The 27,950-nt window shown below is 37.6% G+C and overlaps 2 protein-coding genes and 1 non-coding gene across 5 annotated transcripts in view; 1 reads left to right on the forward strand and 2 right to left on the reverse strand.

Moving 5' to 3' along the window:
• kdm6a (lysine (K)-specific demethylase 6A) overlaps positions 1–19,242 on the forward strand; it is a 37,565-nt gene extending 18,323 nt beyond the window's left edge. Inside the window, exons 1-25 of one of the 2 annotated variants that reach the window (XM_046839383.1) lie at positions 62–220; positions 1,243–1,297; positions 1,777–1,811; positions 2,702–2,795; positions 3,579–3,705; positions 4,084–4,182; positions 4,459–4,678; positions 4,990–5,124; positions 6,499–6,636; positions 6,721–6,798; positions 6,903–7,007; positions 7,129–7,536; positions 7,675–8,393; positions 8,941–9,070; positions 12,170–12,275; positions 13,109–13,314; positions 15,400–15,461; positions 15,552–15,626; positions 15,878–16,026; positions 16,134–16,248; positions 16,370–16,557; positions 16,674–16,815; positions 16,986–17,112; positions 17,865–18,035; positions 18,166–19,242. In XM_046839383.1, the coding sequence (XP_046695339.1) occupies positions 3,584–3,705; positions 4,084–4,182; positions 4,459–4,678; positions 4,990–5,124; positions 6,499–6,636; positions 6,721–6,798; positions 6,903–7,007; positions 7,129–7,536; positions 7,675–8,393; positions 8,941–9,070; positions 12,170–12,275; positions 13,109–13,314; positions 15,400–15,461; positions 15,552–15,626; positions 15,878–16,026; positions 16,134–16,248; positions 16,370–16,557; positions 16,674–16,815; positions 16,986–17,112; positions 17,865–18,035; positions 18,166–18,195 (3,525 nt within the window). In that variant the 5' untranslated portion in view covers positions 62–220; positions 1,243–1,297; positions 1,777–1,811; positions 2,702–2,795; positions 3,579–3,583 and the 3' untranslated portion in view covers positions 18,196–19,242. Of the gene's footprint in view, positions 1–61; positions 221–1,242; positions 1,298–1,776; positions 1,812–2,701; positions 2,796–3,578; positions 3,706–4,083; positions 4,183–4,458; positions 4,679–4,989; positions 5,125–6,498; positions 6,637–6,720; positions 6,799–6,902; positions 7,008–7,128; positions 7,537–7,674; positions 8,394–8,940; positions 9,071–12,169; positions 12,276–13,108; positions 13,315–15,399; positions 15,462–15,551; positions 15,627–15,877; positions 16,027–16,133; positions 16,249–16,369; positions 16,558–16,673; positions 16,816–16,985; positions 17,113–17,864; positions 18,036–18,165 lie in introns of those variants that run through there. The other variant, XM_046839374.1, reaches the window with a different exon arrangement.
• On the reverse strand, positions 13,957–14,028 carry trnag-ccc. The gene has a single exon. It is a non-coding gene; the product is annotated as a tRNA-Gly (tRNA).
• On the reverse strand, positions 19,051–24,378 carry dipk2b (divergent protein kinase domain 2B). Of its 2 annotated transcripts, none has more exons than XM_046839395.1 (5): positions 23,640–24,351; positions 23,010–23,274; positions 22,603–22,776; positions 21,828–22,116; positions 19,051–19,666 (listed from the first exon to the last, which is right to left on the reverse strand). In XM_046839395.1, the coding sequence occupies exons 1-5, from the start codon at positions 24,035–24,037 to the stop codon at positions 19,320–19,322; spliced, it is 1,473 nt and encodes a 490-aa protein (XP_046695351.1). In that variant the 5' UTR covers positions 24,038–24,351; the 3' UTR covers positions 19,051–19,319. The 2 variants fall into 2 exon arrangements, with proteins under 2 accessions (XP_046695351.1, XP_046695358.1); XM_046839402.1 differs by having other exon boundaries at positions 19,535–19,666; positions 21,806–22,116; positions 23,640–24,378.
• Between the last annotated feature and the right edge of the window lie 3,572 nt (positions 24,379–27,950).

Consider the following 27,950-nt stretch of genomic DNA (forward strand, 5'->3'; position numbering starts at 1 on the left):
AGAAAGGGAGCAGCATGTCATCTCTCAGCTGCTGCTCTCTTGAATAGTAATCAGTGTTGGAGGGAGACAGAAGCTGGCAGTCCTGCTGCATTATCTTCTTGCCCGCTGAGTGCCATAGAGCTCACGTTGGATGGTCGGCTGTTTGAGCGATAACATAAAGCAAAAAACTGTATAGCACTAATGGCTTGATATGCTCCTGGTGTGTGCATGGGATGAGTAGGTATGTGGAAAATCTTACGTTTGTTTTTGTGTAGGGACGTTTTTGTTGGCTTTTATTTTTTATCAGTGTCTTCACTGTAATGGTTAACTGGAATTGACAGGACAGAGGTAAGTGTTGGAATTTTTTTGGAAATGGCTGTGTCAGTAGTATATATTAAAAAGGGGATTCCCTATTTTAGCAGCTATTTTTCTTTATTATTATTATTAAATAAGAAGCCTGATTATTTGATCTGCATTGTAGGTTATGAAAGCTTTTACTGGTAAGGCTCAGTAGACAGATATTATGTCTCTCCTTGAGCTGAATTCTGCAACATATTGTAATTCATAGCTGTGCCTCTTTTAGTTGTTGCTATGTTTGAAGACAGGTGACCACATTTTGCCTGGAAAGCCTAAATTTTTTTTATTAAGCTTCATTTGTTATGCAACATTGGACAATTTGGATTATTGTACCAAATATCCTTGCATATATGGACTAAAGTCTTGCAATTGGGTTAAGTACATCTTCACCTCCTAATTTTGATTAGAAATCTCTTAGGTGTTTCTCTGTATACGTGTTTCTTTACATATTTCTTTGCATCATTCCCTGTAATTTGCTGTATTTATTCTTGGCCAATTTTAGTTAGTTTCTCTGGCATTTTTCACAATTGAGCAACTGAACTGGATTGAAGACAACTTTTGCTGCCCATGGTTGAAGCGCAATTAAACAATTACATTAATGGTTTCATCAGATGCATTTATTTATTTTATTGAAAATGTATTTATTTCTTCAAAGAAGATTTCAGCTCTTTTGCTATAACTGTTTCCTCTCAAATCTCTTTAATGAAGTGTATCGGTCATCTTACGTAATATTTTACACTTCATGGTCAAGTTGAAACTAAGGCATCACTTTTGTCTGAACACGATGCTCTGTTTTTTTTAGTGTAAAAATAAACCTTGTTAAAAACCCTCTCTAAAATGAGCCCTTGTATGTATTATTTTAACATGATCTTTAGCCACAGCTCATATCTATCTTTCTCTCTGCAGCATTTTCAGCTGGCTTTGATTGACTCCACACCCTGCACTTTGTCTAAGGCTGAAAGTAAGTACCATTAAGCAACAAAGCAGTTCTCATTTGTACATTAGAATGCTTTTCTGTTGAGTATCTGGATGTGCAAATGGACAGAATTGCAGGGGTGCTTTCATCAGTTCCTTTTGAGGAGAACTGAAGAGAGGCAATGCAGCTTGGGCAGATTGGATTCAAATGGATATTTCTGTAATTTATTTTTCCTCCTCATTGCTATTTCCACACTCCCTAAGACTCCAGTTGCCAAGGAAACTGCCTTACAGGATTCAGCCTTGTGCAACTCTCCACACCGGCAGTAATGATGGGCTAGAAGTGCAGACGGGGCACATTAACCTTCTCCCTCCATATGCATTCAGTGTACCAGTAACACATTATCTTCTGTGCACTCTTGCTAGTGGCATTTTCCCTCATCCTGCTGTTTTTATTGTGTATTCCTTTAATAATGTATTTCTTTCTCTCTCTCTCTCTCTCTCTCTCCCTCCCCCGTTATGCAGTTCATTTCCACATTGCTCATTTATATGAAATTCAGGTGAGTGCCATTCTGTTTGTACTGTTTCATTTTTTTTGTTTATGTATTTGTCAGAGAACTACTGATAAGTCAAAGCTAAAATAAAACATTTATTTTTGAAATGGATATTTCCAATATCAGTTCTTAGAGCTGTATTTGATTGTATTGTGTGGAAGCCTGTGTAGTATTTCTAGACAACTGTACTACTTTTTTCTCGTGCTATTTGCTCAGTGGAGCATGTGTTTGGATTGATTTCCCATTCTAATCCTATCAGGTACATCAGAGAATGGACAATCTGTTTAGAATAAGAGCTGATTTATTCAGATCGCTCTGAATTGCCAACATCTTTGTAACTGACTGATCTAGACATTTGCAGTTTTTTTTTTTTTTTTGTTTTGTTTTTTTTAATATGCACTTTTGTTAGTGCTAATTTGCTCTTGAGTTGAATACCTTAAATGCATAGAGAACCAAACACAGGTAGGGTTTGTCTATGTAGCTGTGTGTTGTGCTAGGTTTTTTTAATGCTTGTGTGTGTTGGGTCTTGAACATTTAACTTAAGTATGTGTAGTCTAGGGCTCAGTCTCAAGGTCACCAAGAAAAACAAATATTCTAAGTGGGCTTCTCGTATTTCGTGTGTGCGCGCGCCTGCATGCTCATGTATGCGTTAATGTGCTCCTAACCCAGTGGCTTGTTGAGTCTAGTCTGTCCTGTCTGTTCTTGGACTGACCCTCCCCCAGTGTCTGTCTTGGTGTACAAGCTATCGCTCTCTGTCCTGACTAGTTAAGTTCATTCCTCCTAGCCAGCACTCTCATTATAGTGAGTCTGTGAAGCCCCTTTGTATCCACCCTTATGGGCCATAAAATTGCTGACCCTTCTGTCTGCTTAACGTCCTGTCCTCACTCTCTCTGCAGAAGAAGTACCGTGCAGCAAAAGAAGCATATGAAAGTCTATTAGAGACAGAGAATCTCCCGGTACAGGTGAAGGCAACTACTCTACAACAATTGGGTAAGTTTTGCAATTTTTAGGCACCTGTCATAAAGCCTGTAAGTGTAGTTCTAGTATATCTTTATTGCTTAATGATATTTAGTGTTATTGTTTTTCCCCTTTGAAGTATTATGGTTTGATTTATAGTCTATAAATAACCTACTAATTTTTAGTAACGTCACAGTAAACTATAATCTTTTCTTGAAAAAGTATTCAGTCTGTGATTTCTGAGCTCTGTTTCCAGAATGAATTCCGTTTCTTTTCTGATGAAACAGCACACAGGTGTATACATTCTTAGCCTACTGGATCTTTTGCACACATCCCCTGAAGGTCTCTTTTTAAATTTCCTGCTAGTCTAGGATTTACCATAGAAGTATGGCGAGGAGGGGTGAGGGACTCGGTCATAAAACAATTTCCACGCCAACCTGTAATTGTCGGCACTCACGCGGTTGCCATGGTGATATGTGTAGGCTCTTGGCACACATGTTAAAAGCTCATCTGGGATCACAGACTGGGAGAGGCTTTGTCTAACACACTATCTCGCTGTTCTTAACAACCTCTGGCTGTCTGTAATGGGATCTTTTGAAGCTGTCCGTGGTAGTGTCAGAATCTCCTCTTGCCCTTTAATCCCTCCACTGTTACCTCCCAGTGGACAAGCCACTGGCGTTTTTTTTTTTTTTTTTTTTTTTTGTGCTTGCACTGTGCTTCATGGATACAGCACATGTTGGCCATTTTTGTGTTCTTGTAGGTCATGTTATTGTAGAGTGCAATAACCAGGTTGTGTGCTTTCCAATGCTTCTACAGGCTGGATGCATCACACAGTAGAACAGCTAGGAGATAAAGCTAACAAAGACAGCTATGCTATTCAGTGTCTGCAGAAGTCTCTGGAAACAGATCCTGACTCTGGACAATCTTGGTACTTCCTGGGCAGGTAACACTTTTTTTTTTTTTTTCCTTCTTATTTTTAACCACCACAATTTACTTTGCGTGGTAAATGTATTTCAGGTGTAAAATGTCCTGGCAAGCATTAACACATTTATTATAGTAACCGTAAAACAATTTTGGTAAACTTGAACTAACTTAGGCTTGCTCGACTGTCCGATATAAAGTGTGCTGTGTATCTAGTTAATTTTTTTTTTTTTTTAAGAAATTGTAGTTTAGTTAAGGCTAGTTATAACTCGCGTAACTCGCAGGATTGATTTATTCTTGATTCTAAAACATAGAACTGTGCTCATGTTCAAAAATTTTTACAGTCACTGAGAGCAAACCTCAGTTGGATGAACATGCTAAATTTCTTCTTTTCTCACAGGTGCTACTCCAGTATTGGAAAGGTCCAGGATGCGTTTATTTCATACAGGCAATCCATCGATAAGTCAGAGGCTAGTGCTGATACATGGTGCTCAATAGGGTAAGTAATATGAAGGCATGATGTATGGAATTCATCATCTCTAGTTGATGTAGTCTATTTAAACAGGAAATAAAAACCTAATGGGGATAGTTTTGTGGGGGGGGGGTTCTTTTTGCTGGATTTATTATTTATTTATTTTCATCTGAGCAATTCCAATGCCTTTCATTGGGATTCTGGTTTTCATATTTATACTTTCACACCATATTACCTTTTTTATTTATTTATTTTTTTATTTTTTTTTTTTTTAAAACTGTTCTCTGCTGATCTTGTCTTTAGCGTGTTGTATCAGCAACAGAACCAGCCAATGGATGCACTTCAGGCCTATATATGCGCAGTACAGCTGGATCACAGCCATGCGGCTGCCTGGATGGATCTGGGAACCCTCTACGAGTCCTGCAACCAGCCTCAGGATGCCATCAAATGCTACATTAATGCCACTTGCAGCAAGTCCTGCTCTAATGTTACTGCCCTCACTGCCCGTATTAAATGCCTACAGGTACTGACTTGTGTGCTGAACTGTACTGATGTCTTGAATATTCAACTTAATGGGTCCTATTTGACAAATATCGGTCTTGTTTAGAGACTTGTTTGAAACTGTGCATTGTGTACACGTGCTTGTATATCTGCATTCAGTTTTTTTAATACCCAAGCTATTTCCGAGCATTTGCCATTACCATCTTTATTTTCCAGCATACCTCCATTACATGACCTGGAATGTTTGATTTAAATATGTAGATTGATGTCTGGAGCACTTTCTTTAATCATCCACTTATAAATCCAACTGTGATTTTTACACATCTTTTCTAGGCTCAGTTGTGTAACCTACAACAAGGTAGTCTACAGAGTAAAAGTAAAATGCTCCCTAGTATTGAGGAGGCATGGAGCCTACCAATTCCAGCAGAGCTTACTTCCAGACAGGGAGCCCTGAACACAGCACAGCAGGTGAGACCAGCTCAGCTAGACGGACCTGTAGACATCCACCCCACTTCCTACACCCTTTATGAGGACTTTAGTACAGCTATTTATTGTACTTGGATTTAAAATGATATGGTGTTAATGGAAGACAGCTATGCGTTTCTCCAAGAACTTTTAGATGTAGTTTGATATTTAGTATATGCTGATACTTATCACACATTGAACACCTTCAGTGTTTGCACATAAATATTGTCATTTTATTTGAGTTTTTTAATACCTGGTGCTATTAAATTTAAGATTTTATTGCTGGTCAGACAGTGCTAATTATTATTTTTTTGTAACGGTGCAGCTCAAACAGAAGTGCTAGCTGTAGGTAAAATAACAGGCTATTTGTAATACTTTATAGTTTTTGTATAAAATGTTCATGCACTGAGACTTAAATGTTCCATATAGTCTAAGGCTCATATTTATTTAGTAAAGGGAAAAACGGAAAATAATTTGGCACTTACTTAAATTAAATGTTTGTCTTTAATAATGTGTGGAATAAGTCTCCAGTGTTCAGTTTTTGTAAAGTTAGAATAAGTTTTAGTCCAAGGGAGGATTTTCAGGACTGAGGACTTTCCAGTTTCTGAAGAATATAATCCAAATGAACTTCTGTATCTGTTACAACTAAAAGATTATAGGAACGAACCTGTTCTATGACATTTTAAGGTGACAATAATCAGTTAAATATTTAATTAAATCATAGAATGCTGAAAAGTTGCAAACACTTCGGGACATGCTGCTTCACGCCATGTTTTATTTATTTATTATTTTACACTAATTTGTAATCCATGATTGAATCTTTGATGGTTTAACAATTTAATTTTATTTGAATTTTGATTTCATCAGCACAACAGCTCACTCGATCACTCATTACATTCATCATTACTGTTCATGTGACCTACATGAATAGAGAATAATGTCCAATGCACAAGATCAGTTTGAGTCTATGGTGAATGTAGCATTTATGAAAGTCTGGTGGGAAATTATTTGCCGTTTATTGGTATATTATGAACACGTTCTTGTTTTTTCTTTAATCAGCTGTTTAACTTTGTAGTGTTTATGTTGATTTATGAGTAACACTCTCTGGTAATTTGGTTTTCACTAGTCATATTCCATTATTCCTGGTAAGAACGAAAATAATTGAGACTTTATGAAAAGAAAACCTTGGGAATAAAATCTTGCTTTTAGTTTCACTACCTTTTGGCTTTTGTAAAAAGGTATAGAGTGACTATGAAGATAAGCTCCAATAATGTCTTTTCTGTATGAACTCCTCCAAGCTGCTTTCTTGTCTTTTTTTTATTATTTATTTATTTTTATTATTATTATTAATTAATCATTTTTAAAAATAACCCATAGCAAGCAGGAAAGGCTCTTCAGCGTGGTGAAGGTCAGTCCCAGCTCCCAGCACAGTCACTGCCTCCACACATGCTCTCTAGCCAGTCAGTTGACCAGTCCAGTCCTAGCAAGAGGAAGAGGACCAAGAGTCCATCTAAGGTAGAGAAAGAACATGAATAATTTACTGTTTGAAAATTTATACATAACCTAAAAGTATGTTTTTCTCATTCTAAAAATGCACAGAACTCGGCTGATATCTGTACCACCAATCCTGTCCAACAGCAAGTTCCAAATTGGTACCTAAATCCCCAGAGGCTTCAGGTTGGTAGAAAAAACTTGCCGTTTTTTCCTCCTTTGGAATTGTGCAATGCACAATACAGATTTAGTATTGCTGGATGTTACAGAATTATCCTTTGTACTCACAGCACCTGGAACAGTTGCGGGCTAACAGGGCAAACCTGAAGCCAGTGCAGCTTCAAATGTTAGACCAATTGGAAAAACAACTCATTCTTATGCAGCAGCATCAACAGGTTTGTATTTGTATGTGTAATTGCGTGAAGTGCATTATTATGTATATCCTGTTTTTGTGTAATTCTTATCCCCATCTGCAGCATGGTAAACATAAGATGCTCATTTATCTTTTTTGAACAGATAAGATTGAATGCTGTCGGTGAAGCACGGCCCGCCTTATCCAACGGACCTTGTTCAAAAAGTAACCCATCACTGCCTGATTTAAAAACGCTCCCATCACCACGCCATACACCAGTTGCTCTCTCCAACACGCCCTCCACTCAGCCCTCATTTCGTACCCCCTGCACCCTTCAAACAATGGCCAATGGACCTGTTTCTGCAAGCCCCTCCTCCTGCAGTACTGCTGGAGCCCTGGCTAACACGGAGAGAAACTCTGTGGGCAATAATCACTTACCAGGGCAAGGGAGCAATGGAAATGTGCCTTACCTGCAGCAAAATGCACTACCTCGTAACTGTGCAACCCCTACCAGCAGCAGCAGCACAATGAATGATCAGCTGTGGAAAAGCCAACATTTCAACTCCACTCAGGTGAGGGAAATCCGCATTTTCTTCTATAAGTAGTGTGGCAAAGTATTTTGTCCCCTAATATTAAACTATTTCCCATCACCCATTGCATTATGGTTTCCTTTGTTTATATATTTTTTTTTTTTCTTCTGTTTTTTACAGGGGCTTAATAAAAGTCCAGGTTCGCATTTAGCAGGTCCCAATGGTGAACGGCCACTTTCTTCCACAGGGGTGTCTCCACCTACCTGCACTAGCGTTCCAAATGAGTGTGGATATTCTGCACAGGAGGCGCAAAATCCCCTTCCTTCTTCCCCTGACCCTCACTCCTCTACCTCAGGTGGACAGCAAGGCCCTGCTCCGACCAAAGAGAGCATGCCTTCCTCAAATGGGCATTTGGCGGGAATGCCCAACAGCACTGCCACTGCAGGACGGCCTAATCACGTCCATCAGGGCCTGGCAGGTGCTGCTGTGCTCGAACTCTGCTCACCAGCTCAACTCAGTCCAGACAATCTTCCGCCCTCAGCCTTGCTAATGGGAAAAGCCAATAGTAATGTTGTTTGTAAAGACAGTGGGGTGGTTGCTCCTGGCACTACAATTAACAGCATTCACCTACAAATGGGCTCTAAGACGCAGGAGAACTCAGTGGCTTCATCACCCTGCTCAGCCATGTCTACAGCCACACCTTCACCCAAATCCACAGAGCACAACAGCGCTGGCAGCCTTAACAGCCCTAGGCTCAATGGGAAAGGTCCGGAGGACTCGCAAAGCCCGACGAAGGTGGACTCCCCTTTAGTCTGCTCTAAAGCTCCAACCCCATCGATTGTTCCTTGGGCATCAGTTTCCATATACCCGAGCTCCAGGGAGATGCTTAAAGCTTGCAGGTGGGCTGTAGTGACAGTCATGCAATGACAGAGAATGCTCAGGATAGTTGCTCAGAGCACCAGGCAGTGTATAACTTTAACAGGAGTGTACCTGTAGTAAAGAAGGCTTTGAAATGCTTTCATTTTAATAATTGGTTATTATTTAATTATGTATAATTAATTTATGATGTATATTAGCATATATATTTTTTTATATTTCTATATTGTCCTCTAATAATAACTCTTAACTAGGCTTAATTACATAGCATTTTATAAAATATGATGCTCAACACAGATTTATTATCGACACTTAATTAAACCATTCATCAGTGGTAATGGTTTTAAAAAAGTTTGCATTATTAGAGGTGTAAATTCATGATGACACAACTGCCATTATGGCACAATGTGAGATTTTCTAATCATTCTCCGATAAATGGAGTTTCTTGTATCAAAATAATCAGATTGATATAAAATATTATTTGTGGGACCTGTCCAGATAAATGATGACTGCCATTTTTTTGTGTAATTCAATGTTTTAGAAGTGTTTAATTGAAGTTTTGTTTTCCAGACACCTTGGGAAAAATGGTGTATCCACGAGTAGCATCTTATTGGACAGATGCCCCCCTCCAAGGGTTTCTCCTTCACCATTCCCTCCGCTACCAAAGGACAAACTTAACCCCCCTACCCCTAGTATTTATGTGAGTATATCATGTTCTTGATTTGGTTTATTGTAGACATGGTGGTGGTGATTTATGCATGTTGTTGGCTTGGCTTGTCTGTCTTGGACTCAAGCCAGGACAATTTGGTCCTGTGAGAACCGATTGCTTAAATCTTTGGTCCTTAGACAAGAAATTGCATGTTACATGCAGGCATTTCTTTTATGATTGACTGTGAGAGTCTATCATTTGCTATTATTTAATCAATATTTTCTATAAATGCAGCAAAATACAATAATTAAATAGCCTAGAAATTTTATTCATGTCATTTAACAGTTTTAATTATCAAAACTTTACACAAGTTTTTATTTGAAAACTAAATCTGTATGAGAAATGAGATTTTGCTTAAAAGGTCCTAAGGTTTCTGGAGATATCAGCAGTAATAAAATTTTAACACTCTTATTTTATATGTAATGACAAAATGAACTGCTACAGTTTAAACACATTGTCATAAATGTATATCAGAATTTTTTTATTTAAAACATTTTTTATTATTGACATGCTGTTTTAATAATTTTTTTGTGTTATCATCTTAAATACAAGAGCCTGTCACAATAACCAATTTAATTGTACAGATGAGAAAAACAGTTTGATTTTAATTTGTTTCCTTGAACCTCTGAAATAAATTGTAGGTTTTGCCGCTGCCAGCAAAACATTCAGTATGCTCATGAGACAGGAGTGTCAACATAGTACATAAGCACTGATTTTAACTCACAAATCCACATTGCAATCAAGCCCCAGCCATGATAGAAGCACGTATATATTACGGTTAACAATAACCTATCGAATGCTTCTGGAGGGTTTTGGTGGGGTCTTAACAAGTCTGAAATTTGAAAATCACAATTTTTAAGAATTAAAACTTAAGTCTTAAATTCGCTGTTCTAGATCTCAAAAAAATTTTATGTATTCATTTCCCAATGTCCATGTAACACTAACTTTAATGCTAATTTAAATGCTCCCGCAGCACTTCAGAATATTTTTGTTTTGTTAGTTTCCGTGTTGTAGCAGTTCTTTCTTTTGCTAGTATAAATATAATTTGCTGTATTACGACGACAAACGATACCAACATGCAACAGCCAATCAGCTTTCTGTTATTGGTGCAAATCACTCGGGTTGTACCACAAACTTAAAAACTAAATTTTTCAGCTATGGGAAAGTGCAAGTTTAGCGATACTTGGCTTGTTAAAAATATTAATTAAGGGCTTGGTTAAGGCCAGTTGCTAACAGCATGTTTGTGTTTTTGATGTCATGATATAGGTTTTACATTTAATTCTTAATGGTCTTAGTAGGGTCTTAAATTTGACTTTGTGAAACCTGTAGAAACAGTTCTGAAACTGTTCTGGATAGTATTACATTATGTATAGCACTACGGGTTGTTTATTTTTATTACAAGTTTACATAAACCAAAGGAAATGAGACTGTAGGCTGAATTGCCTCCTTATAATAAGCTTACCTTGATCATTAAGTGAGCAGTCTTCAAGTTGGTCAAATGCCCACTTGTGGGAAAAATAATACATGAAAATATGGTGATGCCTCAAAGAAGGAAAATTTGTCTCATGCCCAATCCAAACATAAGTAAATCCACAAACCCACTTTTGGGAAATGGTAAAGTTCAGTGTATAAAGTTTAATTGGCAAGTTGATCAGTAGTTATACAGTATATGATTTTAAGAATACTTATTTTTTTACCTTAAATTTAATGAGAATGGTTTCATTGCTCAGTACAACACAATTTATTTACAGCTCCACTCCAGTAGCTAGCCTCATTGAATTTGATAAGGAGTGATGCATTATAATAAATCATTCTTAATTAAGCTTAATACAATACCATAAAGATAAAATAAAAAAAAATGTGAGGAAAAAAAACTCATTAGGTAATCTTCGATATTAAGGGGAATTCAGATCGATTTTTTTACTTTTAGTTATAGAATATTTGGGTTAGAGTTAGGGATGCACAGAATATTCGGCCACCGAAAATGTTTGGCCGAAAATAGCATTTTCGGTTTTCAGCCGAAAGACTTTGATCACCGAAACAGTTTGTTGTGATGACGCAAACAGAAACTGCGGTCTGCACGTGCATGTCTAAAACATGTCTGCGGTGTGGATGTATTTCGGTATATCTGAGAAAGACCCACGGATAGCGATTTGCAAAACATGTAATGCTGAAATTTCAAGAGGGGGTGCGCCTGCAAAGACTTTCTCCACGTCGGGTTTAATTTATCACCTGAAATCCAAACATCCCGATCGCTATGCTGAATATGAGAGGAACGGGGCACAGAAAAGCAAAACCCCTCCGAGCATGCGCACTCCGTCTGTGGTGGACGTTTTTGAAAAGGCAGGAAGTTTCCCAGTGATAGTGTTGTATTGTTGTATCTTTAAGCAGTTGCACTTGTTCTGAATGCACTTTGTTTTTATGAAAGAACATATTTAATTTTACAACCTTTCAGCAGGCCAGAGGGCCTGTACATTATTATTTAATGTACACATGAGTGCATTTAAGTTTGAATTTTAATTTATTTTATCCTGTGCATTGTTGCAATGTGCTATAAATAAATATTTTCATAATTTGTAATTGATTTATTCTTTGAAACTTTAATATTAATTGATGCAATTGAAATGCCTTGATTTTAGTAAGGTTAGTACACAGTCATAGCCATAAATGCAATGGTAATAATAATTGTCATAATTTCTTTCGGCGTTTCGGTTTTCGGCCTTGCTTTCCTCTTTTTCGGTTTTCGGTTTCGGCCAAGAATTTTCATTTCGGTGCATCCCTAGTTAGAGTCTTTATCAAATTAAAGTATCTTTCAGGTGCTTTTTGTTACTACGAATGTCAGGAAGCTAAAATTTGACACTGTGCAACTGGATCAGCTCAGTGTAAAACCAGACAAAAATCAAGGAAACCAGTGAACCATATATAGAAAAAAAGGGTTGAGTATTGGCTTATGCATGGTTTTAGATCCGTTTGATAAAAAATGTTAAAGTTACATTCAAAGAAGCATGTATCAAAACTATTTGTGCTATTAGTTTGTTTAAAAAAAAAAAAAACGTAGGGTTTAACTCTTGTTTTTTAAACTTCCTACAGTTGGAGAGCAAAAGGGATGCGTTCTTCCCCCCACTTCACCAGTTCTGCACTAATGCAGCCAACCCTGTTACAGTTATCCGAGGACTTGCTGGAGCACTTAAGCTGGGTATGTGTGCATTTTCTTGTCTGTCTGTGGGGTTTCATGTAGGTTTTATATTAGGTTTTCTCTGTGGCTTACCACCCATGCTTGTTATTTAATAAGTTAAAGAGTAGCTGTTCTGGGAAGTGTGCGTGAATTGTTGGGTAGTTTAAGTGTTAGGAAGCTGCCAGAGAGAGTGGACTTTTGCTATATGTTTTGTACATTATCAAAGCATGCAACAGCACCACCTGTAAGCTAAATTTGTAATTTCAGGTAGCATCTCAAATAGCACAACAGATATTTGAATAGTTTGGCCAGAAGCATGTCCCATCTCAAGACCTGCATTTTGGTTGCTGGCTATAAGCTCTGATTTTGCAACTGGGGGAATTTATTATTTTCTTTTCATTTTTACTTTAATATGCAATAATAGTTGATTTAATAAAGTACAGAAGTATCTCCTTATATACACTGCTACCTTATTTGACCAGAAAGCTACATAATTTGTGTTTATGTTCCATTGAGTAATTGCCATCTTCTCTGGCTGCTGGTATGACCTTATACTCAACGCATTAATGACCTGGCTTTTTTTTTTTTTTTTACAGCTGTTTATTCACTTGAACAAATTAACATGCATTTAGTCTAATACCATGTTGCCAACTTGTCATACTGCCAATGTTTTATTATTGTAGTGAGTTTTGATGGTGTATAGGTTTTGAAATACTAATTTTATTCCAAAGGTTTAAACTTTTCAATGGAGTACTCATATTGCCTGGATGTGTTTCATGTGACTGCGTATATTTTGGAGTCAGCAAATTACATGCTTCTGTCTCAATTCTTTCCTCCTCTCACCTGTGCTTTAGACCTTGGTCTGTTCTCCACTAAGACCTTGGTAGAGGCAAACCCAGATCACCTGGTGGAGGTGAGGACTCAGTTTTCTCAGCCCACTGACGAGAACTGGGACTTAACTGGCACAAAAAAGTCATGGCGTTGCGAGAGCAGCCGATCCCATACCACTATCTCAAAGTATGCGCAGTATCAGGCATCTTCTTTCCAGGAGTCTCTGCGTGTAAGTTCCACTTGTTTTTCTCATCCATGGTTGTTTCATGTTGTATGAGTGAATGTTTGTTTATTTTTTTTAATTAAGGCAATTAGTCTGTTTCATCAGTCTGATCTCATATCTTTGTGCAGTATCTAGTGCAGTTTTTTTATTATTATTATTATTTGTACTGGAGATAATCAAAGGGCAGTTACATGGTTTTTACATGTTTACCGCATGATGCAAACCCCAAGTGCTCATGGCTTATAGATTTGGTTTATTAGGATAGAACTTGTTAGATTGAACCAGAAAAGGGGGAAATCGACTTTAGATAGACGAAACGTCTAAATAACCTAGATATAAAACTAACTCAAATACAGGTGTGGATCAACTCTGTAGAGTCAAGCATCAGGCAAAGTGTCTTTGTTGTGAAAGGCTCTTAATTGAACTAGTAGAAAGGCAAAACAGAAGACACCGTCCTCTGTTAAAGTTAATAAAGGAAGATGATGCTTGTTAGAGTAAACTTTCTTTCGGCTTCTCCCGTTAGGGGTCGCCACAGCGGATCATCCGCACGTTTGATTTGGCACATGTTTTTACGCTGGATGCCCTTCCTAACGCAACCCTCCCCATTTATCCTGGCTTGGGACCGGCACTAAGAGTGGCTGGGGATGGTTCCCTGACCGGGAATCGAACCCGGGCCACAGCGGTGGGAGCGCCGCATCCTAACCACTAGACCACCAGGGAACCTAATAAGATGCTTGTTACAGTGATCAGTCAAAATCAACATGTTGAAAAATGTCAATGTAAGGTCTGGTTGAAGGCACCAGTGCCCATCTACAGCTTTCTTGTGGAAACTAGAGTTAGGTCTCTTATGTAATGTGCATTTCAGCCAAAAATGAAGGAATGAGCAAAAACAAAGGAATGATTGATTACCGCTGAAGAATAATAACAGGTTTTGACTGATTTATACTGAATTGGTAGAAGCAGTTGTGTTCAGTTTTGTTGGCTTTCTGCTTGGGTCTAGTTTTCTTTGGGAGTTTTAATGTTTTGATTGGCAATTCATAAAGTGTTTCCTCTTTCTCCAACCATATCAGAATCTAAACTGCCATTCTTAGTGTTTATGGGCTTTAATTGTGCTTAAATTAGCACTAAGCCTTGTTATGGTGATAGTGACTAAACACTTAACTACATTTAAACGTATTATTGCCAGCACATTGTGTAGTTGACTATATGAATTTTTTTTAATGTTTTCTATATGGTAAAAGGCTCTGATTAATAAATCATATATTCCAGTTGGTTTTACCAAACATTATTTTGGTTGCAAGCCTAATAAGAAGAAAATCGGTCAGTTTTACATGCTCCGAGTGGTTTCTAAAGCAACTGTTGTCATTGGGCTGTCTGGGTGTGTGTGGGTGTGTGTGTGTGTGTGTGTGTGTGTGTGTGTGTGTGTGTGTGTGTGTGTGTGTGTGTGTGTGTGTGTGTGTGTGTGTGTGTGTGTGTGTGTTGGTTGCTTCTCCTTCTTTGATTTTTGAGCTATATAGTGAGTGGTATGGATTCCTTGATTTGGCTTGCAATCAAGGAATCCATCAACTTGCAGCATAACTGTGATGTATATTTTTATCCTTAAAGCAATAATGTGTTTGTGTATGTGTGTGAGGTGTTGAATTTAAAGCCATTTCCTGAAACTTGGAACTGGAAGTTGCAATGTATAGGAATTCTAAGCTGATGGGGGTGCTTTCCTTTTTATCCCTGGTTTATGGTCAGGTGTTACGAGTTACCATCTCTAGTTTAATGCAGCAATTCTCTGTGCAAGCCTTGTTTGCAATAGTTGACTTTAAGGCATTTTAAAGAGACATAGTGACCCCTGCTGTCTAGTCTTTTACCCCCTTGCAGTGTGTTTCAGTAAAATTTTGGATCATGTCTTTCTTTGCTCAGCATTAAACTGTGATATTTTAAACAAGTTTTAACAAATCAGAATTTCCAGTGTTGTGTTGTTTTGATCAAGTAATACATTTTCTTTGACATTTTAATGTCTTTTCAACAGAAGAATAATGTTTCATGTTTCACCTGATAAAGATCTCATGATGATTCTGTCTATATTTGACTCATTTTAAGGAGGAGAATGAAAAGAAAGGACAAAAAGAGCACTCGGACACTGAATCAGCTCCTGCAGAAACGTAAGGCTCCAAATGATAAACATACAGACTACTGAAATTATGCATTTCAAAACCGTTCCAGATTTAAATAAACCTCTTGTGTCTCTTCAGCTTGGTACGACGGCGGAGAGGTCCCTTTAAGCATATCAAGTTTGGGACAAACATTGACTTGTCTGATGAGCGAAAGTAAGTGTGTTGACTATACATAACGTTGTGATTCGCAGTAAAAAGGAAAAAAGTATGTCTTAAATACAGAAACAGACTGATATTAAAGAAGCCTTTATTTTTTCATATATACATTACAGAACAGGCGAATATTTTCTTTGCTTATTCCAGCTGGTTGGGAAGCTCTGAGAGAATTGGGTGAGCAGTGTTCTTGCGCTCAGTAGACACTTTGTGTTTTATCACCTTTTTTTTTTCTTTTCTGTATGATTCAGGTGGAAACTGCAGCTGGCTGAATTGAGTAAGCTGCCTGCATTTGCTCGTGTTGTTTCTGCAGGGAATCTGCTCACTCATGTGGGCCATACCATCCTGGGCATGAATACCGTCCAGCTCTACATGAAAGTTCCAGGCAGCAGGACTCCAGGTCTGCGCACGCACGCACACACCACCTATGCAAGTGACTGATATCATATGTGTCTCATGTGACACGTGTTTTTCAAATGTTAATACACTTTGGGTATTTTGGTTCAGGTCATCAAGAAAACAACAACTTTTGTTCTGTCAATATTAACATTGGCCCAGGAGACTGTGAGTGGTTTGCGGTGCCCGAGTCATACTGGGGTGTTTTGAATGACTATTGTGAGAAGTAAGTTAGTAAAACTGTCACTCTGATTACCCTGTTATTGTTTTATGTAGAAATGTCATACACTGTTATATGCCATATATTGTCTATTGACCTCTCTGCAAATTGTTTCTTAATTATGTAGGAATAACATAAATTTCCTGATGGGCTCATGGTGGCCCAACCTGGAAGACTTGTATGAAGCTAATGTGCCAGTGTATCGCTTCATCCAGAGACCAGGAGACCTGGTGTGGCTTAACGCAGGCTCAGTACACTGGGTGCAGGCCATTGGTTGGTGCAATAATGTTGCTTGGAATGTAGGCCCTCTCACCGGTAACTATTAAAGATTTGTTTTGTGTACTCTGATTATAAAATATGGAGTTTACAAACTAAAAATGCAAATTGTCTTTTGTCAATAACAAAAGCATGATTTCCCTCTTTTACTTCAGCACATCAGTACAAGTTGGCAGTGGAGCGCTACGAGTGGAACAAACTCCAGTGTGTCAAATCCATTGTGCCCATGATTCACCTCTCTTGGAACTTGGCCAGAAACATTAAAGTATCGGACCACAAGCTTTTTGAGATGATCAAGTGAGTCAGCCTGATGTGCAAACACTGTGCCAAGAGCATATAATTATCAAACAACCTTTTATTAGCATTGTTGAATAATTAAGTTTTTAGCTTGTGTGTCATGTGAGTTTATACAATGAAACACTGATTAATTGTGGTCATTGTGATCATGTGGTTTTCCCTGGTGGCAGGTACTGTTTGCTGAAGACACTGAAGCAGTGTCAGATGCTCAGGGAGGCTTTGATAGCTGCAGGCAGAGAGCTAGTGTGGCATGGGAGGACCAAGGATGAGCCAGCACACTACTGTAGCATTTGTGAGGTAAGGGGTGGTGCTACTCATGTCTACATTATTGACCTACCATTTATAAATGTATTTAATTATTTCCCGTAGAACTTTTAGACAGTGGTATTGGCTATATATTTTTTTATTAGAATGACTATTTGCAAAAGTTTGTGAGGTGCACTTGCTTGGTATTTGATCAATCACCACACAGACATTTTCTTGAATCTCGCACAGCCAGCAGTCCCTAAACCACTTCACCATGCATTTAATTAGGAGACCAAATATCTTAAGACAATAATATATTGCTTCCTTTCAGATCAAGACATTGCTCACTGTTTTCCCCCAGCTCAAATTCTGAACGGTTTCTATGTAGATTTTATTTATTTTTTTATTACGAGCAGATGTAAACAATAACCATAGATTTCTGTTCCAACTTTCACCACCAGGAGGCTCTAAATTACCAGTACTCCTTTATAAGTGCCCTTATTCAGCAAATATGCATCCGGTCAAAGTCATAGTTGTAACACAATCATATGCATATTCAGTCAACAAATTCCTTATTTATCAATTTCCCTTTTGGTGTATCTGTACATAAAATTCCCATCTGACAGGAGTAAGTGAATTTGAGCAGATTTGTATAATTTGTTCATACAAAAGTCTGGGTGTTCATCTACACTCATTTCAGTGCAGCTTTAAACTAGGCATGGTATGAGTGTTTTGTGTTTTTTATAAATCCTGTTTTTTCTGTTTTTTTTTTCCTTTTTTATATTTGATTGTCCTCTTTTTAGGTTGAGGTCTTTGACCTACTGTTTGTCACCAGTGAGAGCAATTCGCGGAAAACGTACGTGGTGCATTGTCAGGACTGTGCTCGTCGAGGCAGTCCAAACCTGGACAACTTTGTAGTTTTGGAACAGTATAAGGTGGAGGATCTCATGCAAGTCTATGACCAGTTCACATTAGTGAGTCACTGTTTTAATTCATTCAGATAAATTCATGGTGCCTTTCATGACTCTTCTAGCATGCGGTTTGTTGTACGTCATATATGCTGTAAGTAATTCTGGCTAATTTGTTTGAATTTTTGCTCAACAGGCTTCACCTCTGCCTTCCTCTACATCATGACATTAACATTAACAAGTTCTGAGGATAAACCCCTGGAACGCAACCTAACTCTTTCTGATATTCAGGAGTAGTGACCCAGTTCCACACCACTGGTTTCTGTAGCAAATAGCACAAGGCTGCTGGTTCTAAACTGTTTGTCTATGCAACCCAAATACAGAGAGTCAACCCCACTGGTCTGGAGCAGACAGTGGGCACCTCTTCAATCTATTCTCGGACTGTTTTGACTGGCTCAGCACCACTTCTTAGAGGGAAAAGGCAAACTATATACAAAGGATAAATCAGTGAAAAATAATTTTTTATTCATTCATTTTATATATATATATATATATATATATATATATATATATATATATATATATATATATATATATATAATATAAAATTACAACTGGCAAAATCACTCAAACTACTGATGTCTTTCTTTTTCTTTCTATTCTTTTGTTTTGAATCTGATGAATTTCTTTCCTTTCTTAAGTGATTTATGTATGGGGTGAAACATGACCATAGGTCCTTGAATTTCTTTCTGTACTAAATGAGTCCTAGGGTAGCTGGTCTTTCTTAAATTTCTTTAGGCAATGAAATTGAAAAAAGAGAATTATAATGTGAAGGTAATTCATTTTTTTTATCAGTTTATATGTTAGTCTAATATATATATATATATATATATATATATATATATATATATATATATATATATATATATATATATATATATATATATATTAGTAAGGAAAAACAGCCAAGTCACAAAGAAACATGGGTTGCACATGGCTAATGAGTAAACTTTAATTTGTACTTTTTTGTTATGTTTCTAATCTTGTAAATTTACACTATTTATAAATGTGTATTTATTGCTTGAAAATATTTGTTGATGGAATGCTGTTATTTTTTGAGAGTACACACCATTAAATTTTATGGAGCAGCGTTGTTTTACCATTTCTCTTATGTTTTCTATACATGGATTAAACTGTTTCGTAAAGAAATGTACGGAAAACACTGTCAAATTCTTTGACAGGTGTTTGAGTTATTAAACAGTTTTAATTGAAATGTGACTGTGTGTATAATCTGTGATGCATGAAACCTACGCAGTGCATAGTCCTGACAAAATTGGGATTTCTGATGCTCTAGAACTTGGCACTATACCTGCATTCAGGATACCTGTATCCATAATCAATATTGCATGGCCTGAAGTGCTGTAATGTCTCTTTAAGGATTTGAACAGCTTTGTGTATCCTCTGGTCTGACTGAGCTTGGTCTGCACATATAGTAATTTCTGTGATTGCTATACTGGGCAGTCCAGACTCTTTAGCATCTGTAGAAGTGAGCAGTTTGGGAAGAACGTGCCTACAGAGCAAGGCAAAGCTTTGAGTGGGACGAATGCTTTTACAGGGAGGAGTTCTTATGCAGGAACCGCTCAGACATGAGAACACATCTGTGTGGTTGTCGTGTTGGTCTGCTTCAGTGTGGAATCCTACAGAAGGTATGTGGTTATTACATTTGTGCATATTAATCATTAAATGCATACTGTTATGAATAGGGCAGAAGGTCTGAACACATTAGATGTGCTACATTTTTTTTTTTCTCTCACTTGTATAGCAGTACAGATTTACTGTCCTGTGAAAATAACACCGCCATTATTGTCTGTAGCTGTCAGTAGCTGACAAAAGTAAGTACACCGTAAGTAAAAAAAATAGATTTACATTGTGTAATCATGCAAAGCCACATGTCCTGGTCATGTTCATGTTTTTATCTGATTGACAGGACCATACAAATTTGTGTATCTTGTATAAGAGCAGTTAAAATTTGGTGAGAAATTTGAGAGCAATTCTCTCATGCTGACCACTAGATGTTCAACATGGCACCTCATTGCAAAGAACTCAAGATTTGCGAATCAGAATTGTTGCTCTCCACAAAGATGGCCTATCGGATGATCACTAACACACTGGATCTGAGTTACAGTACAGTAGCCTGGGTCATACAAAGGTTCTCCAAGACTGGTTCCACTCGGAACAGACCTTCGCAAGGGTCGGTCAAAAAAGTTGAGTCCTTGTGCTGTTCGTTAAGCGCAAAAACTTTTCAAAAACAGACTGATGCCAGCATTGCTTTAGAGGGTGCAGAAGCGAAAGTTCCACTTCGGGCATTCACACCATACGCCGCACACTGCAACAAATTGGTTTGCATGGCCGTCATCCCAGAAGGAAGTCTCTACTGAAGCTGGCTTACAAGAACGCCTGCATACAGTTTGCTGAAGACAACCTGTCCAAGAGCAACGGGAGTTTCCCAACGTCATAACCCCAAACACACCGCTATGATGACAATTGCCTTTCTGAGGAAGGTGAAGGTGATGGAGTGGACAATTGTCTATAGACGTGAACCATGTTGGGCAACCTCCATCTGACGGCGAAGAAGCGCCATGTGTCTAACATCCAGCAGCTCTGTGATGTCATTATGGAGGAGTGGAAGAGGTGACCTGTGCAGCTCTGGTGAATTCCAGGATTAAAGCAGTGCTAGATATCAGTGGTGCTCACAAGATAGACAATTTGAACTTAAACTTGAATTTGTTAAAACTGTTTCTACTTGGGGTGTACTCACTTTTATTGCTATTAATTTAGACAAACACTGTGTGTGTGTGTGTGTGTGTGTGTGTGTGTATACTGTTATATACATTTTCTCTCTCTCAAGTGTATGTATATATAATATAAAATATTCATAAATATAAAAAAAATATAAAAGGGGTGTAACGGTACTCGTACCGTAAATTTCGTACCGAATGCAAACAGTTAAAATCTGAGTTCCCTCAGAAACATAGTGTGAAGCATGTTTTTTTTAGTCATTGGTTAGAGGCTAATGCTAGCGCTACGTATTCTTTAGTCTTTTTTGATGCACGTGCAAACCAATTGTTGTTTCCGGTATGGAATGACTAGTTCAGCTTTAAATATTTCTCTTAAAAGCAGAAAATCTTGACAGTTCCACAAATCGAGGGGGTGAATGAAATGAAGGATGGAAGGAATGAAGACGTTTGTTAAAGTGTGCTGAAACAAGTAGAACAGTTCAGTAGAACGTATCTTTAGAAAATTAGAAAATTAAATATAAATTACACGCACTTACTTACACGTGTTACCCAAGTAGTGTCTAACGAATGTTAACAATTTAATTAGATTATTTAATTTGTTTTATTTTATTTATTCAATTAAATTTGTGCCACTTTAATCAATTAATCAATATAATAAAGTGAACTGCATTCATTTTATTTTTATAAAATTTTATTTTATGCATTATTTAACCAAGTGGCATTTTATTTAAAATTGTTAAAAAAAATGTAAACTATTGAGGTTCACAAATGTTAATAATAATAAACTGTGTTAATAATAAACGACAAGCAATTTTATGTTTTGGCATTTTCTTTTCTTAACCGTACCGAAATTGAACCGAACCGTGACTTAAAATACCGAGGTACGTACAGAACTGAATTTGGTGTACCGTTACACCCCTAATACACATGCATATATAATGTGCGCACGTAGCTGCATGTGGTCACACTAATCTAGTTTTGTTTTCTGTCAATCTGCTAATTGGAGAGCCCACTTTGCCAATGCTTGCATTATTGTACCTATTCATTTAAAATCCCTCACCCTCCTGCAGATCAATGATCCCGATTGTGCTGGCATCCATGATGAAAAGCCTTCCATCCTCCGCTATGCCAAATATGTCCTCTGAAACGCTGGTGTAGTAAAGGCGGAAGTGGAGGCTATTGGAGGTCAAGCTCTGGGTGATGTGGAGGATCTGGTAGGCAGCATCAGATCTGTGTGCCAGCGCTGATTGGTACAGGCTTCTCAGGGGTCTGCAGCCTGCCCACACCATCAGCCTGCCACAGGAACCGTGATAGCGCGGGAAGGGCCAACCCTCATTGCCTGGAAACATCTAGAGCAACACAGTAGGGGTGGGGGAGAAAGAAGCTGCTTAGAAATGTTTCACAAAAGAGAGCCTACTCAATTGAGTCACTTTGTTATATTTCAAAATGTTCGAAGGGTTATGTAAGTTTGGTACCAGCATTTTAAAATGCTTCTATGTGGATTTTCTTTCTTCTGAAAAGAAAACCATCAGCTGACCTTAGAGGGATAAAATGAGTAATTTATTGTGCCAGATAGCACCTTTCCTGTTAAGAGGGTAATGGATACTACACAGCTATAAATATAAAAGTGAAGGGATTTTATATGCACTTACTAATCAAAAGGTGTTCAGGTTTCTGTGAATTGTGGACAGAAAACATTTGAATTGGAAACCATTTTGTTTTATACGTTAACCATTAAGAATAAGTAGACACCACCATGCTCACGAAAATTCCTTTTTTTAAATATGCTTAGTATGTGCAATGCGCATATAAACTGTGATCATTTTGTTTTATACCTGCAGTATAAGAGGCTGTTGATTGACAGCCATTGTGTAGAGTAGTCTGAGCTTGTCCTTTGTGGTGAAGTGCTTCATTTGCACACTGCCCACATCAGCCACCTCAAAATAGCGGCGCACGATTCGATTCAGCAGCCTCTGAGATGGGCAGCGCAGCATTGGACTGACCAGACCCTTATAACAGAGGTGAACATACAATGCAATAGTGTCTTTAGGATTTGTAAAAAAATAAATAAATAAAATCAGCTGCACCAACATCAATGCCAATGTATGTCATTGTGAAAATAGGAATGATTAATTTACTTGAAAAGTCTAATAAAGAGGAATAAAGCAAGTGAAGTATCTTAACTGACAGCTGTAAATTATTAGGTAAATTGTGTAAAGCTTAGAACTGCATAGAAACAGACCTGCACCATACTGTGTAACAGGATATTAGAGTTGGCCAAGTTCTGGAAACGTGGGGTTGCTCTCAGAACTGCCTCGATGCTACAGGATTTCCTTTTGCCTGCTGAGATGCAAATGCTTTCGTCAGCCAGCTGGTGCAGGTCGGGGGAAACCATGCGTGACAGCACTACGGGCCGCCAGGTTTCCGAATCATCTGTATAAATTGCCTCATAAGATGTCCTGTTATCTGAGGAAAAGTGCAGTTGAGGATCCAGCCACCTTTCAAACCTGGTGTGAAGCCAAGCGTATTTCCAATCTTTTAGTTAATTGTTATTTCAGCTTTTTAAGCAAATTATTTGCCAATTTTTGTGCTAAATTCTTTATATTTGGAGGATGTTTGCAACCATTGATGAAAAAAATAAAAGTTTAATATGCAATAACCATGAAATCTAAGATAAACAAAGTTCACTTCGGAATCACATTTCTTCATAATTGTGTTTAAACCCTTTATTTCTATGTTGTGGATTTAATGGTCATATGAACACTCGGTCTATTTTGGTTTTCTGCTGTGTGAACTGTAGAGTGTATGTCTGGAAAGAGAAAGTAATAGCACATAAAAAATATAGCCTTTTTAAACTCACTCACCACCTTACCTTATTTGCTCTTTATAAAGCTTCTTGCATATAGAAGTGCCCACACAGGCATTGCATTTATCCAGACCCAGGAAGCTTCTTGTAAAACTGTTGGATCCTTGTGATGGTAGAGGTGAAGGATTTGGGACCACCAAAGGCAGTCCTATGTACAGGAACCAACCATGCCACCATGCTCTTCCAATCGATTCTGCAAAGGCCATGGACAAGAGACTCCTCACTGCCATCCCAACATTGTGTACAGACCTCCAGCAGCTCGAGAAAAACACCAGGCTACAGAGTTTAAGATCTTTAGATCTGTGGCCGCTATACTGAGAGAACAATATCTGCATGACCACTGCTACACAATGCCACACCTCCACAGGAAACACATGGAGGATACTGATAACCATTGTCGTCATGGAGACCTTTCCTCTGTGGATAAATGGACCCTGGGCTATATAAGACCCAAGAGAAACAGTGTAGTTTTGGCAATTTTTTTTATGCAACAGATAAATGAGTCTGAATAATTGATCTATTGATATTTGGGGAAGACTAGAAACATGTTCTTGTCTGTCTTTTAAAAGTTTTCATTAATCCAAAACTTTAGTTTAGAAACGTACCTCACCCAGATCTCTGGTATACAATCACTTGTTATTATGGTACTTCACATGTAACGTTTTCACAGTTTATTTATTTTTAATTCCAAGGTGCATTTTAGTTAGTCTTTCACTGCTTGCTGTTTTTGGGGAATTTATGTTCACTTTGTGTCCACATAAGTTTCCTGCCACCTCTCAAAAACACTTCAGTAGATGGATCACTTACACTATCTCATTTGTTGTGTGTTTTCATGTCTCATGAGCAGTGTTCCTGTGGTCAGGAAAAAAAAGAATAATAAAGATGAATGTGTGAATGCATTAAACTGACTCAATTTCTTCATTTGTGATCCTACAGGATTTATTCATTCTCATTTGGGATTTTCAAAAATGATTTATTAATTCGCACATGTGATCAAATAAACTATTTTAGGAAAGTTTTATAGACATCTGACTATTGCATCTGTGTTTTTTTGCATCCTTGTTGATATTTCTTATTATATATATATCTCCCAGTCCACATTTAATACCCCTGTGCTGTTAAAATAACCTCCACTCTTCTGGGAAGGCTTTCCACTAGATTTGGGAGAATGGCTGTGGGGATTCATTACTGAGGTCAGGGGTGTTGGGTGTGGAGGACTGAGTGTTAGTCAGCATTTCAGTTCATTGTCTCAATGGTGTTCAGTATGTTTAAGGTCAGTGCTGTTTGCAGGCAGTTTGAGCTCTTCTACACTAACCGTGGCAAATCATTTCTTAATAGAGCTGTTTGTGTAGAGCACCATCTTCCTAGAACAGGTTTAACCTCCACCTATTTGTTTCAGTAAAGGGAAAGTGTGCACTTTCAATTTTGTAGCAATATTCTTGGGGAAGGCTCATTTATGATTGTGATAATCAGGTGTCCAAATACCTTGGCTATTTAGTGTATTGTTCACGTGATATTACATACTAAAATAATCACATAGGCACCAGTATGTAAAGTTTCAAGTACAAACCTGATTCCAAAAAAGTTGGGGCACTGTACAAATTGTGAATAAAAACAGAATGCAATGATGTGGAAGTTTCAAATTTCAATATTTTATTCAGAATACAACATGGATGACATATCAAATGTTTAAACTGAGAAAATTTATCATTTTAGGGGAAAAAAATTATTTAAAATCAAATAAGTTATAAGTTGTAAATTGGTCCTCCAGCTGTTCCATATATGTACATTTAACTTTTCCGGCCTCTTATTGCTACCTGTCCCAACTTTTTTGGAATGTGTCGCTCTCATGAAATCCAAAATGAGCCAATATTTGGCATGACATTTCAAAATGTCTCACTTTCAACATTTGATATGTTATCTATATTCTATTGTGAATAAAATATACGTTTAAGGGATTTGTAAATGATTGCATTCCTTTTTTATTCACAATTTGTACAGTGTCCCAAGTTTTTTGGAAACGGGTTTGTAAATGAATTCATTCAATTATGAATTCATAAAATTATAGAAGACAATGAAAATGTGTTAAATTGGCCCTCAAGTGACATATACTAAGGTTTTAGGATTGCATTTGGGGAGGATAACAGAGTGCACATTGAGCTGCTCTGATTCATCAGCAATACTCGTAACCACATGTTTCTCGTGATGAAGCCGTGAGTGTACAGAAGGCGATTCTATGTAATGACCCAGTGTGGCCGCTAGAGGTCGGGCTGGGTGAGTGCGTTATTACAGCAAATTACATATTCCAAGGCTGTTAGTCATTCTGGTGATTCATAGAGCTCTAAAACCTTTTTTTTTAAATATATGATTCACATATATTCTGGCCTTGTATAAACACATTGAGTTATTTAAAGGTAGGAAATAAAAATACAGGAGGTAATTATGTTCGGAAGTTTCCCGGGACAAAGTCATCAAACCACCATAGAGGAAATGCATTCATTTTAGGAAGTCGTTTGCTTCAAACGTCTTACACAGTTATTCCATGTGAAGACTAATAGAGTAGTAAGATGAGGATCAGCGTCGTGGTCATGAGGCGCACAAAAACATATTGTCTGGATTATATACTGGTAGCAAATAAAGGTAAATGAAGCTGGGAGATTTAATTACTGTTTTTCATTCCAATATCAACAAGATAGACTTTTTTACTTACCACATAAAAAAAAAATTAAGTAACATTTTAATGCAACATCTTATATTTGAAATTGTGATTAAACAAATCTGATACTTTCCTACTTTGCTTTAGGGTACCAGGATTCTATAAATAAATATAATCTAAAATATAATTTTGATTGTAAAATATTTAGACAGAAAATTATAAAAGTAAAAAAAAAAATTTAATACTTAAATCTTCAATTTGAATTCATTTTTTTAAAGAATAAAAATGTCCATAAAAATAAAATTGATTGCTTATGTGAAAGATACAGATGTGCTAGATAGAATTCACTGGATTTTTATTCCGATGCCTCAACAAACAGATGTTCAGCAAAAGAATCATCTATTGCTCTGCATTTAAGATTTCTTTTTTTCAATCAGAATTCTATGGCTTTAAAGTCTATATTTGCACAGAACTTTTATTACAGGTATATAAAATGCCTAGTGATATCTGTGTTTGGGAGGTGAGTGATGTGAGCTGGAAAACAAAGAAACTTTTATTCCATAATTATTTTGATCTAAAAAATATTGTTTCAAGACAATGACTCAGTAACTGTACTTCCCCTTTATTTTATATGTCCCAGAAAACCCAAAGCATATGACACACCTTCAAAGAAAAAGAATCTGCAACATATTTTCACCACCTTCAGTGCAGATTTTGTTGCGTTATTGTTTCCCAAACACAATCCATCACATATGAATTTGATCATTTAACAGTTTGACTGTCTTCCAACTGCCAAACTACAGTTCGAACAAATCTCTCTCAGCTGGCTGATAAACACTGCTAGAAATGTAATCAGTGCTGCATTGTAGATGTCATTAACTGAGAAAAACAATAATCAGAACACCCACTCACTGTGTATCTGTATAATGGTGTATGATGTGATATATAGTTTAATGGTCAAGGCTCTGGGCTACTAATCAGAAGGCACTTGGGGAAAGCACTGCCAAACTGCAACTGTTGGGCCCTTGAGCAAGGCCCTGACCCTCTCTGCTTCAGGGGAGGATGTATCATAGCAGCTGACCCCAGCTTCCTAATAAGCTGGGCTATGCAAAGAAAGAAATTCACTGTGCTGTAATGTATGTGACTGTATATGACTTCCAGTTTGACCAGTCGTGTTTGAGTTGTGGTAGCTGGTTAGACAGATTGGGATGCCCAGTGTCAAATTCACCCCAAACACAAGCTTCAACATGCTGCTTACAAAGTCTTACAAGATATTTCTCAATTTTATTGCCTACTGTGGGTGTTTACGGAGGTGTTTAAACGCATCTTTAGCACAGCCAGCAGGAGAGGAAGACTAGCCAGCACTAGTCCAATGCACACTGTATTCCAGACCAGATCTGCCAGAGTGACTGCTAAATCATATACATTACACGATCAAATACTCCGGAGGCATATGAGTCACGGAGAATTAATCACCGGCGTGTTGGTGAAGGTACCGGCTCTGGAGGAAGCCAAATTTATTGACTGAGTGACTCAAGGAAATCTCTTTCAAGAAGCAACCGCTGGGCTAATAGGTTAACTGACACCCACAGGTTAAATAACACTCCAGTGTAAACAAAGATGTGTGTGGAGGCCGCAGGGCGCTTGGCTGTGTGTTTTGG

Source organism: Silurus meridionalis, chromosome 3, assembly GCF_014805685.1.
Source record: "Silurus meridionalis isolate SWU-2019-XX chromosome 3, ASM1480568v1, whole genome shotgun sequence".
NCBI classification, from domain to species: domain Eukaryota; kingdom Metazoa; phylum Chordata; class Actinopteri; order Siluriformes; family Siluridae; genus Silurus; species Silurus meridionalis.

Bases quoted from the DNA above. Each gene is read 5' to 3' on its own strand.
- dipk2b (XM_046839395.1), bottom strand. From the start codon at position 24,037: ATGACGACAATGGTTATCAGTATCCTCCATGTGTTTCCTGTGGAGGTG. The intron at 22,777-23,009 runs GTCTGTTTCTAT...CTCTGTTATAAG, and splicing joins TGTTACACAGTATGGTGCAG to GGTCTGGTCAGTCCAATGCT. The intron at 22,117-22,602 runs GTATAAAACAAA...GTGTTGCTCTAG, and splicing joins AACAGCCTCTTATACTGCAG to ATGTTTCCAGGCAATGAGGG.